The sequence below is a fragment of the Hemitrygon akajei genome, chromosome 1 (assembly GCF_048418815.1).
Source record: "Hemitrygon akajei chromosome 1, sHemAka1.3, whole genome shotgun sequence".
Lineage (NCBI taxonomy): Eukaryota > Metazoa > Chordata > Chondrichthyes > Myliobatiformes > Dasyatidae > Hemitrygon > Hemitrygon akajei.
In genome coordinates, this window is record NC_133124.1 from 200,692,486 (window position 1) to 200,707,285 (window position 14,800).

A 14,800-nucleotide genomic window follows, 5' to 3' on the forward strand; every position below is an offset into this window, starting at 1 on the left:
TATATCGTACTCAGCTGGTGACAACTCTTCAAACGATCTGTCCCACAGTGAAGTTAACTTTTCTCACCAATGCAATCCTTGACCTGAGGCTATTGTCCTTGTGTGTGACGTAGACAGATGAAGGAGTAGTGAGCTTATAGACAAATGTGTGGTGTGAGGAAGTGGATGTGTAGCATAATTGTGAGTGTTAGCTGGTTTGCTTCTGTGTTCAGTTACTGAGTCACTACCCCGTGTTTCTGACTTGGACTCTAGAGTTTACAGGGAATGGTGCGGCAAACAGAAAACAGCCAGTAAGCAGCAGTTCTGTGGGCAAAAAGTACCTTGTTAATGAGAGAGGTCAGAGGAGAATGGCCAGACAAGAATGGTTCAAGCTGACACGAAGGTGACAATAACTCAAATAACCGCATGTTGTAACGGTATGCAGAGGAGCATCTCTGAGTGCACAACACGTCAAACCTACAAGTGGACGGGCTACAGCAGCAGAAGAGTGCCAATGGACACTCAACGGCCCAAACAGGAGAAAATCTGCAGAAGCTGGAAAGCCGAAGCAACACACACAAGTTGCCGGAGGAACTCAGCAGGCCAGGCCAGCATCTATGGAAAAGTGTCAACAGTCGATGTTTCAGGTCGAGACCCTTCATCAGTACTGGAAAAAAAAAGATGAGAAGTCAGAGCAAGATGGTGAGGTGGAGGAAGGAAGTAGTACAAGATGGCAGGTGATAGGTGAAACCAGGAGGGGAGGGGTGTGAAGTAGACAGAAAGATATACACTAAGTGACCACTGTAACAGATGCAGCAGGTAACTAATAAAGTTGACACTCGGTGTATGTTCATGCATCCTACACAGAATTTAGCACAGGAACAGGCCCTTTGGCCTGTGCTTTTGTACCTGATTAATTAAGATAGTGATGCTGAATTAAGCTATTTTTTTCTGCATGCACGTGGCCCATATCCCTCCATTCTCTACATGTTCATGTGCCTACCTAAGATCTTCTGAAAGACCTCTGTTGTATCTACTTTTACCACCAGTATTGGCACCAGTTTGCAGGCACTCTCTATTCTCTGTGTAAAAATAACTTGCTCCACATATCTCCTTTAAACTTTCCTTCTCTAAACTTAAATATGTGCCCTCTGACATTTGACATTTTAACCCCGGGACAAAGTTGCCAGTTGTCAACTGAACTGAAGTCCCTCATAATGTCACAAACTTCCCTCAGCCTCCACTACTCCAACTTGGTGTTTGAGCAAGTGATTTCATGAATGTGCGTATGTGTATACGAGGCCGTGCACGCGCACATGCACACGCCCGTGTTCTCTGTGTTTGTCTACGTGGATGTTAAATGGACAAAAGGCGAAGGATTTGGCTTCCAGAGTCAGAACTGATATTGATTTCTCTTCCGACCGTGGTGATCATGTGGGTCTTTTGCAGATAGAAACGAAACAGCAAGTGAAAGGAAGCTGTTGTTGTGGTTGCTCCAGTACTTACGTGATGAATTGGATGTTGTCGTGTTTCTTAACTGATAGCAGCTTCGTTTTACGCCACATCAACAAGTTGTTCAGAGTTTTGTTGGGATCGGTTTCAACGATTATTTTATTTCCTTTGGACCAGATTTCCAGGCCAATCAAAGCCACGTGTAGGTTAAGTGGCCTGTACAACTGTGGAAAGAGAGATGCAAGTTTCTGTATTTTCTACAGTTCATTATGATACAGTGTAACCCTCTCTTATATCCAATCCCTCCCGAGCTGGTGTGGTGAGTTCCTTCATCCTGTCACACAAGATGACGTCGTTAGAGCATTTCTGCCATTTCTAGATGAGAAAGGATGGCATAACATTTAAAGTCCATGATCTTCTCAACATCACTGTACACCAGATGGTACAACCCTGCCCCATGTCTCATGCACCAGCTGCCAGGGGTCCTCCCAACACCACTGAGCACAGGATAGTGTGCTCGGCCAATACCATGTACACTAGATGCGTGCCCATCGTTACATAGTAGACGTGGCTTTAAGGTCCTGTGCCAACTGCAATGGTGCTTGAAAGTTCTGTAATCAGTTTTAAAGTAGACAGTTTGAACCATGGGTACTCTGTCAGTCAAAAATTGTAAAGGGAAGCAATAGTCTCTCAGAATTGAAAGTCATTTGCAGAGTGAGTGTATTCACCAAACAGATTTCAGTGCTTCCAGAGTTCCTGTTTACATCAGCAAGAAGTGGCTTTCAGTGAGAAAATAACCGGCAAAGGGATCATGTGAATTAGTCATAGAGTCATAGTTATAGAAAACTAAATAGTGCAAAAACAGGCCCTTTGGCCCATCTAATAGGGCCAAGCTATTATTCTGCCTAGTCCCATTGACCTGCCCCGGGGCCATAGCTGTCCATTCACCTTTTGGTTTGGGTCAGAATTCATCTGCACAGTTTGTCAATGGCTTCTCTAAAGCTGAACATCAGGATTGTGTATGAGCAGATGGGGTTTCGAAAGGTGACCGGCGAGCTGCTCAAAATGCACGGTAATCTCATGGTGCTTTACGGGTGGATGTCATAGAGTCATAGAAAAGTAGTGCACAACAGGCCCTCCAGTCAGTCCAGTCCATACTGAACTACGTTCTTAATCTGCCTACTCCCATTGACCTGCACTGGGACCACAGCCCTCCATACCCCTGCCATCCGTGTACCTATCCAAACTTCCCTTAAATGTTAAAACTGGGCTTGCACGTACCATTTGCTCTGGCAGCTCATTCCACACTCTCATGACCCTCTGAATGAAGAAGTTTCCCCTCATGCTCCCCTTCAACTGTTTACCTTTCACACTTAACCCATGACCACTGGTTGTAGTCCCACGGAACTTCAGTGGAAAAAAGCCTGCTTGCATTTACCCTATCTGTATCCCTCATGATTTTGTATATCTCTGTCAATCTCTTCTCAATCTGCAGCATTCCAAGGAATAAAATCCTAACCTATTCAATCTTTCCATATAACTCAGGTCCTCCAGACCCAGAGACGCCCTCGTAAATTTTCTCCGTTTTCAACCTTATTTACACCTTTTCTGTAGGTCGGTGAGCAAAACTGCACATAGTGCTGTCCCCTCTGGCTGGAGTGCTTAGGAATCAGGAGCACACTGTGGAGATAAATAGTCAGCCATTCAGCAATGAGGTGAGAAGAAACACCTTCACCAAGGAGGTGGTGAACCTTTGGAATTCCCCACCCAAGAGGACTGTGGATGCTGAGATGCTGGATATCTTCAAAGCTGAGTCGGGACATTAAGTTAATCAAGGATGTAGGTTAAAAGCAGCTTCCACTCTACTGACGCCATCTATAATTCCCACGGCCTTGGGTAAGCAGCCAGCATAATCAAGGATCTCTAGTATTCTGGATATTCTCTCTTCTTCTTCTCTCTCCCACTGGGCAGAAGATTCAAAACTTTGAGTTCGTGTACCAGAAGGTGCAAAGACTGTGTCCATTCCACTGTTCAAAGACACTTGAATAGACCTCAATACACATTTGAAAACAATAAAAAAAAGTTTTAAAAAAAGACCTCAATACACATTGACGGTGAGCTCCTGATTGCCCAATCTACCATGTGGAGGCTCTTACATGTTATTTGCCTACCTGCCCTACCATTTCTCTGCAACTGTAACACTATATTCTGCACTCTGTGTTATGTCTCTTCTGTACGTCCATGTGGAGTGACCTGCCTGAATGGAATCCACTCTATCTCAGTACAAGTGACGATTTGAACCAATGATAACTGTAGTGGAAGAAAGTAAGGCTGAGGTCTGTTATAGTGAGCAGGGATATGAGAGGCCGAGTGGCCTCTTCTGTTTCTGTTTTTTATGCTCTGGGTAAATATCAGGGCAAAGACACTACGTGGAGTGGATGCAGGTTTGTTTGCAGTAATGAAGAGAAGTTTGGACAGGTACATAGATGGGAGGGGTATGGTTTGAACGTGGGTTGATGGGACTAGGCAGAATAATAGTTTGGCATGAATTGGAAGGACCAAGGGGTCTTTGTGGTGCTCTATGACTACGATTCTATCCTTGCAGATTATACTCAGTGGCTCAGATAACTGCACTCCCATCTCATGTCCCACTCCAGAGACCTGAGTTCAACACCTGGGCTTACAGTCTCAGGGTAAAGCTAATGGAACGCTGCACTAAGAGGTGCCAGTCCTTCAGCTGTGAGGCATTGACAATGTTCTCTCTCAGCTGGATTTCAAAAGAAAAATCTGAAAGAAGTGGGGTTATCTTGTGACAAGAATTATCCCCCACCAACATTATTCAGGAAACAGATTTCTATGAAGGCATTGTGGGAAATACTGTGTGCAAATCCAGTGCTGTGTTTCCATTATCACAACAAAAGATATTCTTAATCTTGACTGCTAGTACTGTCTATATGACATCTCCTCTTATTAATATTCAAAATATAGCATCAATAAGCAACAAAAAAGTTCCATGATTGCCATTGCCTGGTCTCAGATGGAAGGGGTGAGTAACATGGGAACAGCTGTTTAGCGGAGAGGTCACCAGGATAAAACTATGGTTAGAGATGACATAGCTTCCAAATGAACCAATTGGACATAGCAATCACAATTAGATATGTTGTTTTATTCCTGAAATCCCATAAGAATGAAGAAAAGATAACAAACACGATGTAGAAAGGGGATAAAAATAGCGAATGAAGTGGTGCAAGAGAGCCCTGTGTAGTTCAAAGTGTTCCTGCCCAACCAGTTAACAGGGACATTTTCACAGAAGCTAGAGTTTAAAGAGTTACCAACCAGGTTGATGTGATTGATTGCCTCAAACACTCTTTCCCTCACTGCTGTAATGGAACCAAGCTTCTGGAACTGTGAAATAGAAAGAAGAGGAGTTATTAGTCTTTAGTCCTTCAAGATTACCTAAAGCAAACAGTTGAAGATACAGACTGTCGTCTCTGCGTCCACTGAAGTGGAAGTTTGCATTTCCTTTCATGTGACATATGAAGCAGAGGTTTGTCCAAAGATCTTATGATGCTAGCTCAACTATCATCTTACAAACAGTACCTGTCAATTATCCCCAGACAATACGCTTCGGTTATATCAGAGGTTCTTGTGGCATTGGTCTTGTGCCAGCTCTCTGAACAGTCACATTCCATCCCTTGTTCTCTATCTATCTACCCCTCTCACTCTCCCTCTCTCTTTCTCTCTCTCACCTCTCACACTCTCATTAACTCACCGATCCACTCAGCTTTCCTGTCACCAACCTATACAAAGGGGTGATTAGCAGCACCAAATTAACCCACCAACATGCACTTTATGAGGATATGGGGGAAACTTATGTGGTCACAGGGAGATCGTGCAATCTCTACACCGGCAGCATCTGAGTTTGGGATTGAACTGGGTCACTGGAGCAGTGAGACAGCTCTACAATCTGCAGCACTACTCGAGGCAATCTGGTTATTGCATGATAAGTGAGTGTGGGGGCTTGCTGAACACAATTGGGTTTGCTTCATTTGAACAATTCTGCAACTGCACTTCAAGTTCAGCCTTTGTAGTATTAATTAACTTGATTAATCAATTAACATCCCTAAAGGTATACTTCTCATGTTTCCTTAAGGAGTAGAACAAAGCCTTTCAGCCCATTGAATTGGCTCTCATTGTTGGCTCTCAGACAATTCACCAAACCCATTCCACCACCAATTTCAAAGTCATGGCATTATTAGAGAGCTTAAGGTAAAGGAGGCAGTGATCATAATATGACAGAATTCACCTGCAATTTGAGAGGGAGAAGCTAAAGTCAGATGTATCAGTATAAGAGTGGAGTAAAGGGAATTGCAAAGGCACGAGAGAGGAGCTGGCCAAAGTTGATTTGAAGGGGACACTAGCAGGGATGATGGCAGAGCAGCAATGGCTGGAGTTCCTGGGAGCAATTAGGAAGGCACAGGCTGGACAATTCCAAAGAAGAAGTATTCTAAAAGCAAGATCACATAATCATGGCTAACAAAGGATTCAAAGTCAACATAAAAGCAAATGAAACCACCTTCGTTTCCTTGGCTGCTTAAGTCTAGGGAAGGCAACCTCTGGCCCTGCCAAACTTGTGATATTGAAGTGCGCTTGATCCCATCCCAAACCTGTTACAAATTAATGCCACGAAATAACAGACAGTGCACTGCATATGGTTAAAGGAATTATATTTATGAATCTTAACTGAGGAGTCAGTAAAGAATAACAAAAAGAAAAGGGCTCATTCTAATTAAACAGTCAAATGTGCACAAGTTGGAGCTCATCGTGAACAACTCTGTCACTCATGCGCTGGGCCTGGTCAATGTGAAAGCACACACCACCTTTCGAACGATGGACTACACCCAGGGTTCTGAAAGAGGTAGTTGAAGAGCTTGTGGAGGTATTAGTAATGATCTTTCAAGAATCGCTAGACTCTGGCATAGTTCTGCAGGTATGGAAAATTGCAAATGTCACTCTACTTTTCTTGAATGGAAGGAGGCAGAAGAAAGGAAATTATAGGCCAGTTAGCCTAACTTCAATGGGTGGGACAATTTTGGAGTCGATTGTAGAGGATGAGGTCTCAGGGTAAGTGGAAGCACATGATGAAATAGGCCAAAATCAGCATGGTTTTTTTAATGGAAAATCTTGCCTGACAAATCTGTTAGAATTCTTTGAGAAAATAACAAGTAGGATAGACAAGGAAGAATCGATGGATGTTGTGTACTTGAATTTTCAGAAGGGTCCAAACATGAAGTTTCTTAGCAAGATAAGAGCCCGTGGTATTACAGGAAAGATATTAACATGAGGGAATAAAGGGAGCCATTTCTGATTGGCTGCCGGTGACTAGTGGTGTTCAGCAGGAGTTGGTGTTGGGATCACTTCTTTTTACGTTGTATGTCAATGATTTGGATGACAGAATTGATGGTTTTGTGGCCAAGTATGCAGATGATAAGAAGAGAGATGGATGGGCAGGTAGTGTTGAGGAAGAAGGGAGCCTTCAAAAGGACTTTAACAGATTAGGAGAATGGGCAAAGAAGTGGCAAGCAGATGCATTTTTGGGAAGTGTATGGTCATGCACTTTGGTAGAAGGAATAAAAGTATAGACTATTTTCTAATCAAGGAGAAAATTCTAAAATCCAAAGTCCAAAGGGACTTGGGATTCCTCATACAGGATTTTCTAAAGGTTCATTTGTAGGTTGAGTTGGTGGTAAGAAAGGCAAATGCAATGTTAGCATTCATATTGTGATAGCTTGAATATAAAAACAAGGACGTAATGCCAAGGCTTTATCAGGCACTGGAGAGGCCTCACATAGGCAGTTTTGGACACCTTATTTAAGAAAGGATATGCGGACGATGGAGAAGGTTCAGAGGATGTTCTTGAGAATGATTCCTGGATAGGCAGGCTTGTCATATCAAAAGTGTTTGAAGGCTCTGGGCCTTTACTTGCTGGAGTTTAGAAGAATGAGAGGGATTTCATTGAAACCTATCGTATGTTGAAAGGCCTTGATAGAGTGGATATAGAGATGATCTTTTCTATTGTCCTATCCAGAATCTATTAAAAATGGAGATGAGGAGGAACTTCTTTAGCCGGAGGGTGGTGAATCTGTGGAATTCATTGCTACAGGCAGCTGGGGTGGCCAGGTCATCAGATGTACTTAAGGCGGAGGTTGATAGGTTCTTGATTAGTCGGGGCATGAAAGGTTACTAGGAGAAGATGGGAAAATGGGACAGGAAATGGATCAGTCATGATGAAATGGTGATGCAGACTCAATGGGCCGAATGACCTAATTCTGCTCCTATGCCCCGTGGTCTTATGGTCTTTTCATAGAGGCATACAACACTACATCCATGCCATTAACCCCATCACATTCTATGCACTGGCAATGTAGGTGCATGTCTAATCACAAACAAGAGAAAATCTGCAGATGCTGGAAATCCAAGCAACACAGACAAAATACTGGAGGAACTCAGCAGGCCAGGCAGCATCTATGGAAAAGAGTAAACTGTTGACGTTTTGGGCTGAGACCCTTCAGCAGGACAGGAGAGAAAACTGAGCATTCAGAGTAAGAAGGTGGGGTTAGGGGAAGAATAAATAGAAGGTAGTAGGTGACATGTTAATTCCCACCCTCCCCGGCCCTTTCACCATCTACCTACTCAGTGCAGTTTACAGTGGCCAGTTAACACAACAGCTCATGCCTATTTGGGATGCTTTTGGGGGTGTGGAACTGGGGCATCCAGAGGAAACCCAGTGATTATTGGGAGAACAGGGGTGCAATTCTCCCTTTCTTGGGGAGGAAGAAAATGTGAATTTGAGTGTGGCAGCAAACATTGCAAAGGATTAACAGAGAAAAAGAGGAGCACCTCAATACATAAATGCCAACACTTCCAAAAGATATTTCTGTGGAATTTTCAGCAGGGCGGTAAGAAGTATGCAGGAATACTTCAAGATGCAAGACTCAAGATTGTTTAGTTCTTGAGTGTAAAGGAGAACAAAATATTTGTTTCTCCAGATCCGATGCAGCATAATAAAAACACAATAAGCATAAAGAATACCATTTAAAAAAACAAAAGCAATAAATATAAATACAAAAGAAATCATGTGAAAAACAATCCTCCAAGAGGACCAAACCCTTGTTATAGGGTTTGGAGGCTTGCATGCCTCAATGCCCCAGAGAGCTACGTTGGCTGGAGTCAGGGCTTTATGCTTTGGCTCTTGGTAGGGTCACCCATGCCAAACAGGTCAAAGGGTAGAGGCCAGACTAAGAGTGGGCCACCGGTCCTCCAGGTTCAGGGGTTCAGCTCGGGGACTAACAATCCTGACTGGTGAAAAAATAATTGATACAGAAACAGCAATGTGGACTACAGGAGGAACAGAGACAGGTTCACCCCTATTGACATCAGTGGATCTTGGGCTGAGAGGGTGAATAGCTTCAAGTTCCTCGGTATACACATCACCGAGGATCTCACTTGGTATGTATATACCAGCTGGGTGGTGAGAAAAGCACACAGCACCTCCCTCACCTCAGACGGTTGAAGAAGTTTGGCATGTATACCCAAATCCTAAGGACTTTCTACAGGGGCAGAATTGAGAGCATCCTGACTGGCTGTGTCACTGCCTGGTGTGGAAACTGAACTCCCCTCAATCGCAGGGATCTGCAGAGAGTGGTGCAGACAGCCCAGCACATCTATAGATGTGAACTTCCCACTATTCAGGACATTTACAGTGACAGGTGCATGAAACAGCCCGAAGGATCATTGGGGACCTGTGTCACCCCAACCACAAACTGTTCCAGCCGCTATCATCTGAGAAACGGTACTGCAGCATAAAAGCCAGGACCAACAGGCTCCGGGACTGCTTCTTCCACCAGGCCATCAGGCTGACTAACTCACACTGACACAATTGTATTTCTAAGCTATATTGACTGTTCTGTTGTACATCTTACCATACATACTATTTATTGCTTACTATAATTGATTACTATAATTTGCACATTGCACATTCAGATGGAGAGGTAACGTAAAGATTTTTACTCCTCATGTATGTCAATTCAATTCAATTCTCTTCAGACAGAGATGGAGGACGGGCAGTAAGTAAGTTTAAGATGTAAAATACAAATTGTTCTTTTCTACATGGACTAATACTGTGTACTCAAAATAGCAAGTATGTATTGTATTTAAATATTGGACTGTGTGTGGTCAACAAACCACCCTAAACTAGACCGAACTGAGAAGCCCCATCAACAGTGCCATTAATAGCTTTGACCAGCCGGTTCAGCAGGAACTCCTCTCACCTCTGAGTGATCTACCACCACGTACACTTCGATGTATTTCTTTGCTTTCAGGAACGTGTTCCTCTGAAATAGAAAGGTACAGTAAGTACGGCATGACCCTGGTGGTTCTCATGGTTGACATTGTTCCCACTGTTAACCAACAAATGTGCAAACAAATAATCCGAGACTGTAGATCAACACTGATGTGAACAAATTGCTGCAAGAACATACAGGCATCTGACAGGCACAATGCCGACTGTAAATGAAGATTAAAAAAAAATCCAAACGCCGGAATTCTGAAATAAGAACAGGAAACACTCAACAGGTCTGACAGAACCTGCGGAGAGAAAAATAGGACATCCGACATTCAAAGTTCAAAGTAAGTTTATTATCAAAGTACGTCTATGTCACTATAAACTATCCTGAGATTCACTTTCTTGCAGACATTTACAGTAGAATAAGAAATATAATAGAATCCATGAAAAACTGCACACAGACCGTGCACACAAAACAAATGTCTGAAAGAAGACAAATGGTGCAAGCTCAAAAAGAACAAATAGTAAATAAGTAAATAGGTAAATAAGTAAACAAACAGATAGTTAATAAGTAAATAACACGGAGAGCATAAGTTGTACAGTCCTTGAAAATGAATCGCTAGGTTGCGTTCAGTCATCAGTTCAGCATTGAGGTGAGTTATCCATGCTGGGACATAGAACGGTCCATCACAGGCACAGACCCTGTGCTGAATTCATGAAACATTGAACTGAGCAAATCCCTTCAGCCTGCACAATGTCCAGCTCCCTCCATCGCTTGCACATTTTGCTCCTATGTCTTATTAATGTGACCATCTAAGAATCCTTTAAACATCTTTATTGTATTTGCTTCCATTGTCTCCCCCAGGCACCCTCCACTTACTATCCGCAGATGCCATCCTACCTGTTTTTTCTATTATCATTGCAGAATGGAATCTAATCAAGGGGCTGGGGAATTCACCTTGCTTTCCATAAGTTAATGCCCATTACTGTGGCTGATTAAGCACAGACTTGGTTTAACGTACCTCACTTGGAGAATTAAAGGTCTCTTCCACCTTTGGCTCCGGACTGTCCCACGAAGTGTTCTCCACACCACAAGTCTTCAGTGGCAGCACGAGCTCCTCATATCTATAAAGTGCGTGCTCATTGCTGACTGATTCCTTTAGAGGTTCTATTAGATATCGTTGGCCATCAGTGCGGATATAACCACTAAAGAAAGAAAGACCGAAAGAGAATGTTGGACTTTCCAGTTATGGTCAGAACCTTAAGCAAATAAGAAAGCCCAAGCCAAAAGCAGCAATATTATTGCAAATTGTCCTGTTTTTTTTTATCAGGTTTGGGTTAAATCAGGGATGTTAGAGGTTGCTGGGGCAGTGCTGCTCGAAGGGCTGAAAGACCCTACTCCTTGCTAAATCACTGAATAAACAAATAAATAACATAGACCAAAATCAGCATGGTTTCCATCTTGCCTTACAATCTGTTGGACCTCTTTGAGGAAATAACATGGCATAGACAAAGGAGAATCAGTAGATGTTGTTTACTTGGATTTTCTGAAGGACTTTGACAAGGAGTTGCACACGAGGTTGCTGAACAAGCCAACAGCTCATAGTATTACAGGAAAGATGCTAGCATGAATAGAAGATTGGCTGACTGGCAAGAGGCAAAGAGTGGGATAAAGGGGGCCTCTTCTGGTTGGCTGCCAGTTACTGGTAGCATTCCAGAGGGGACAGTGTTGATACTGTTTCTTTTTATCTTACTTGGAATTGATGGCTTTGTGTCCAAGTTTGTGGACAATATGAAGATAGGTTGAGGAAGCAGAGAGGCTGCAGAAGGACTTAGACAGATTAGAAGAATGGGCAAAGAAGTGGCAGATGGAATTTATAGTGTAAGGAAGTATATGGTCATGCACTTGGGTAGAAGGAATAAAAGTGTAGTCTGCAATATTCAGAAATCACTGGAGAGGCATCATTAATTCATATGTTCTGGACATGCCCGAGCCTTGAAAAATACTGGAAGGAAGTATTTCAAACTTTTTCTGTACTTTTTAAAGTAAATTTTAAACCAAACACTTTGACTGCCTTATTCGGTATTGTTGGAGAAAAAGATATTATCTTGGGGACACCAGATTTGCACATTTTGGCTTTGATTTCTCTTATAGCTAGGAGGGCAATGTTGCTTAGGTGGAAGGATGTTGCTCCGCCTACTCATGCTCAATGGCTAAGCGATGTTATGTCATGCTTAAATTTAGAGAAGATTCGTTGTTCAATTTCTGAATCAAGACAAGACTTTCTAACATTGTGGGAACCTTTTTTGAATTATTTTCAAAATCTTTGACTTGCTATCAAGTACAGATGTTGACTAATAATATGTCTTACTATATGACAAGAATATTTTTTCCTTTTTTCTTTCTTTACCAAACAGCTTTCCTTGGTAGTGGGTTTAGATTCTTTTTGTATAACAAAATTATTACTTTTCAATATTACAATTCAATTTAATTTACATGAATATGGGGTAATGAGACTATAAGTGTGATTCGAATATATTGTAATTGATATATGATATATATCCTCCTGTGTATTCTTTTTTTGTAAGAAATCAATAAAAATATTGAAAAAGAAAAAGAAATCAGAGGTGCAATGGGACTTGGAAGTTCTTGCACAGGATTGCCTAAAGGCTAACTTTCAGGTTGAGCTGGTGGTGAGGAAGGCAAATGCAATGCTATCATTAATTTCGAGAGGACTAGAATAAGACAGCAAGAATGTAATGTCTTTATAAGGCATTGGTCAGTCCGCACTTGGAGTACTGTAAGTAGCTTTGGGCCCCTTATCTAAGTAAGACAAGATGTAATGGCATTGGAAAGGCTCCAGAGGGGGTTCACGAGAATGACTGCAGGAATGAAAGGTTAATGTATAAGGAGCGTTTGATGGCTCTGAGCCTGTGCTCACTGGAGTGAAAAATGAGAGGGGATATAATTGAAATCTATCCAATATTAAAAGGCCAAGGTATAGAGAGGATGTTTTCTATAGTGGGAGGGCGCTGCCTCAGAATAGAGGGACGTCCATTTAGAACAGAGTTGAGGAGGAATTTCTTTAGCCAGAGGATGGAGAATCTGTGGAATTTGTTGCCATAGACAGCTGTGCAGGCTAGGTCATTGGATATATTTGAGGCAGAGGCTGATAGGGTCTTGATTAGTTCGGGGAGAAGGTAGGAGAATGGGGTTGACTGGGATAATAAAGCAGCCATGATGGAATAGTGGTGCAGACTCGATGGGCCGAATGGACTAAAACTGCTCCTATGCCTTAAGGTCTTTTGGGCTGTTTAAACCAACAAATTAAGGACTCCTTCACAGGACAGGCCCTCTGATCCATCTAGTTCATGTCAAGCTGTTATTTTGCCTAGTCCCATCAACCATGATGCATTGCTTGTTAAAAGTTAGGGGCGTAGACAGCAGATCCAGTGCCACACGGCGGCAGAGTTCCCTGTTCAAATCCAAACCTCCAGTGCTGTCAGTGTAGCATTAGCTTGTTCACTCTGTAACTGTGTGGGTTTCCCACATGTGCTCCAGTTCTCTTTCACATCCCAAAGGCGATCCCATAGAGTCAATGAATGGGCCGGTAAGTTAATTGGCTACTCGAGCATGCAGGAGAGTGATAGAATCGTTGAGGAATTAATGAGAACGTGAGGAGAATAAAAATGAAGGATGAGTGAGAATAGGAGGCTGTTGCCCAGCATGGTCTCAAAGGGCCGAAGGGCCTGTTTTCATGCCATTGTCTCCATGACTCTCTGAATGGCTTCATCAGTACTGACGAGACCTGGGCAGAAGGAGGTTACCTTACCTGAGTCCATCACAAGTGCTGAAGCTGGCCGTGGAGTCGTTGTCCCCCTTTATGTAACCATGGTAATAGCAATGATCCTAAATGTGGCAGAGGAATAGGCATGGGATAGTTAGCAAATCATTTCACATAGTGGCATTCGTTTCAAAAAGAGTTTGATGACAAGGAGCTTGACAGAGCAAGTGGTTTAACAGAGACAATGTGTTTTTTTGTCTCAGCTGACCAGGCCTGAGCTAGATGAAGTCTGGATCGGTCTCCATTTCCCAGACATAGATCAGGATAGAAGAGCAGGGGATTTCCTCCAGGGTTCTGCGGAATACTAATCCTTAACCCAATGATTAAGACAGGCGATCTGATCGCTTGCTTTACAGTTGATTGTTGGAGCTCACAGTGCCCAGGCTCTCTGCTACATGGTCTATAGTTGCAGCAGTCTATATACAGTGTTGTGAATGTGATATTGGAGTAATCTTTTATATTGGTTGATTCAGCATTCTTGTTCATTTAAATAATTTATTACAGGTTATATACATAAATACGCAAATTGCATACGTCATCACATTATATGGCGTGCCTTGCTTGAAGTAATCTCAAAGTGACATCGGAGTCAGGTTTAATATCACCAGCATGTGCCATGAAATTTGTTATCTTAGTTGCTGCAGTACAATGCAATACATGATAATATAGAAAGAAACAAAAATAAGTAAATCAATTACAGTAAGTACATACAAGTATATCAAATAGTTGATTAAAAATAGTGCAAAGCAGAAATAATATAAAACAGGGAGTTAGTGTTCTTGTATTCATTGTTCCTTTAGGAACTGGGTGGCAGAGGAGAAGTTACATTCACATTTGGGACTCCTGTGTCTTCCTTTGAATTAGATTAATGTTTTAACGTTACAGAACATAAAATGCAGCATTGATGTAGAGTGCATCAGCTTTCTGGGAATGCTGATAATGTGACCCAGCGGGGAGATCTACTGCCCCTCAGCTTCACCAACCTGACCTCCATAGCGTTTCCAGCACGAGGAGATCTGTGGATGCTGGAAATCAAAGCAACGTATACAAAATGCTGGAGGAACTCAGCAGGCCAGGCAGCGTCTATGGACGAGAGTGCACAGTCCTGATGAAGGGCCTCTGCCTGAAACGTCGACTGTACTCTTTCCCATAGACGCTGCCTAGCCTGCTGAGTTCCTCC

The 14,800-nt window shown here is 42.7% G+C and overlaps 1 protein-coding gene across 1 annotated transcript in view; it reads right to left on the reverse strand.

The window, feature by feature from the left end:
• Nucleotides 1-14,800, reverse strand: part of LOC140734564 (zinc metalloproteinase-disintegrin-like NaMP) — a 95,102-nt gene that overhangs the window by 60,172 nt on the left and 20,130 nt on the right. The window contains exons 5-9 of the mRNA XM_073058721.1: nt 13,609-13,685; nt 10,798-10,981; nt 9,762-9,824; nt 4,768-4,836; nt 1,486-1,655 (exon numbers count right to left, since the gene is read on the reverse strand). Coding sequence (XP_072914822.1) covers nt 1,486-1,655; nt 4,768-4,836; nt 9,762-9,824; nt 10,798-10,981; nt 13,609-13,685 — 563 coding nt within the window. The remainder of the gene's footprint in view (nt 1-1,485; nt 1,656-4,767; nt 4,837-9,761; nt 9,825-10,797; nt 10,982-13,608; nt 13,686-14,800) is intronic.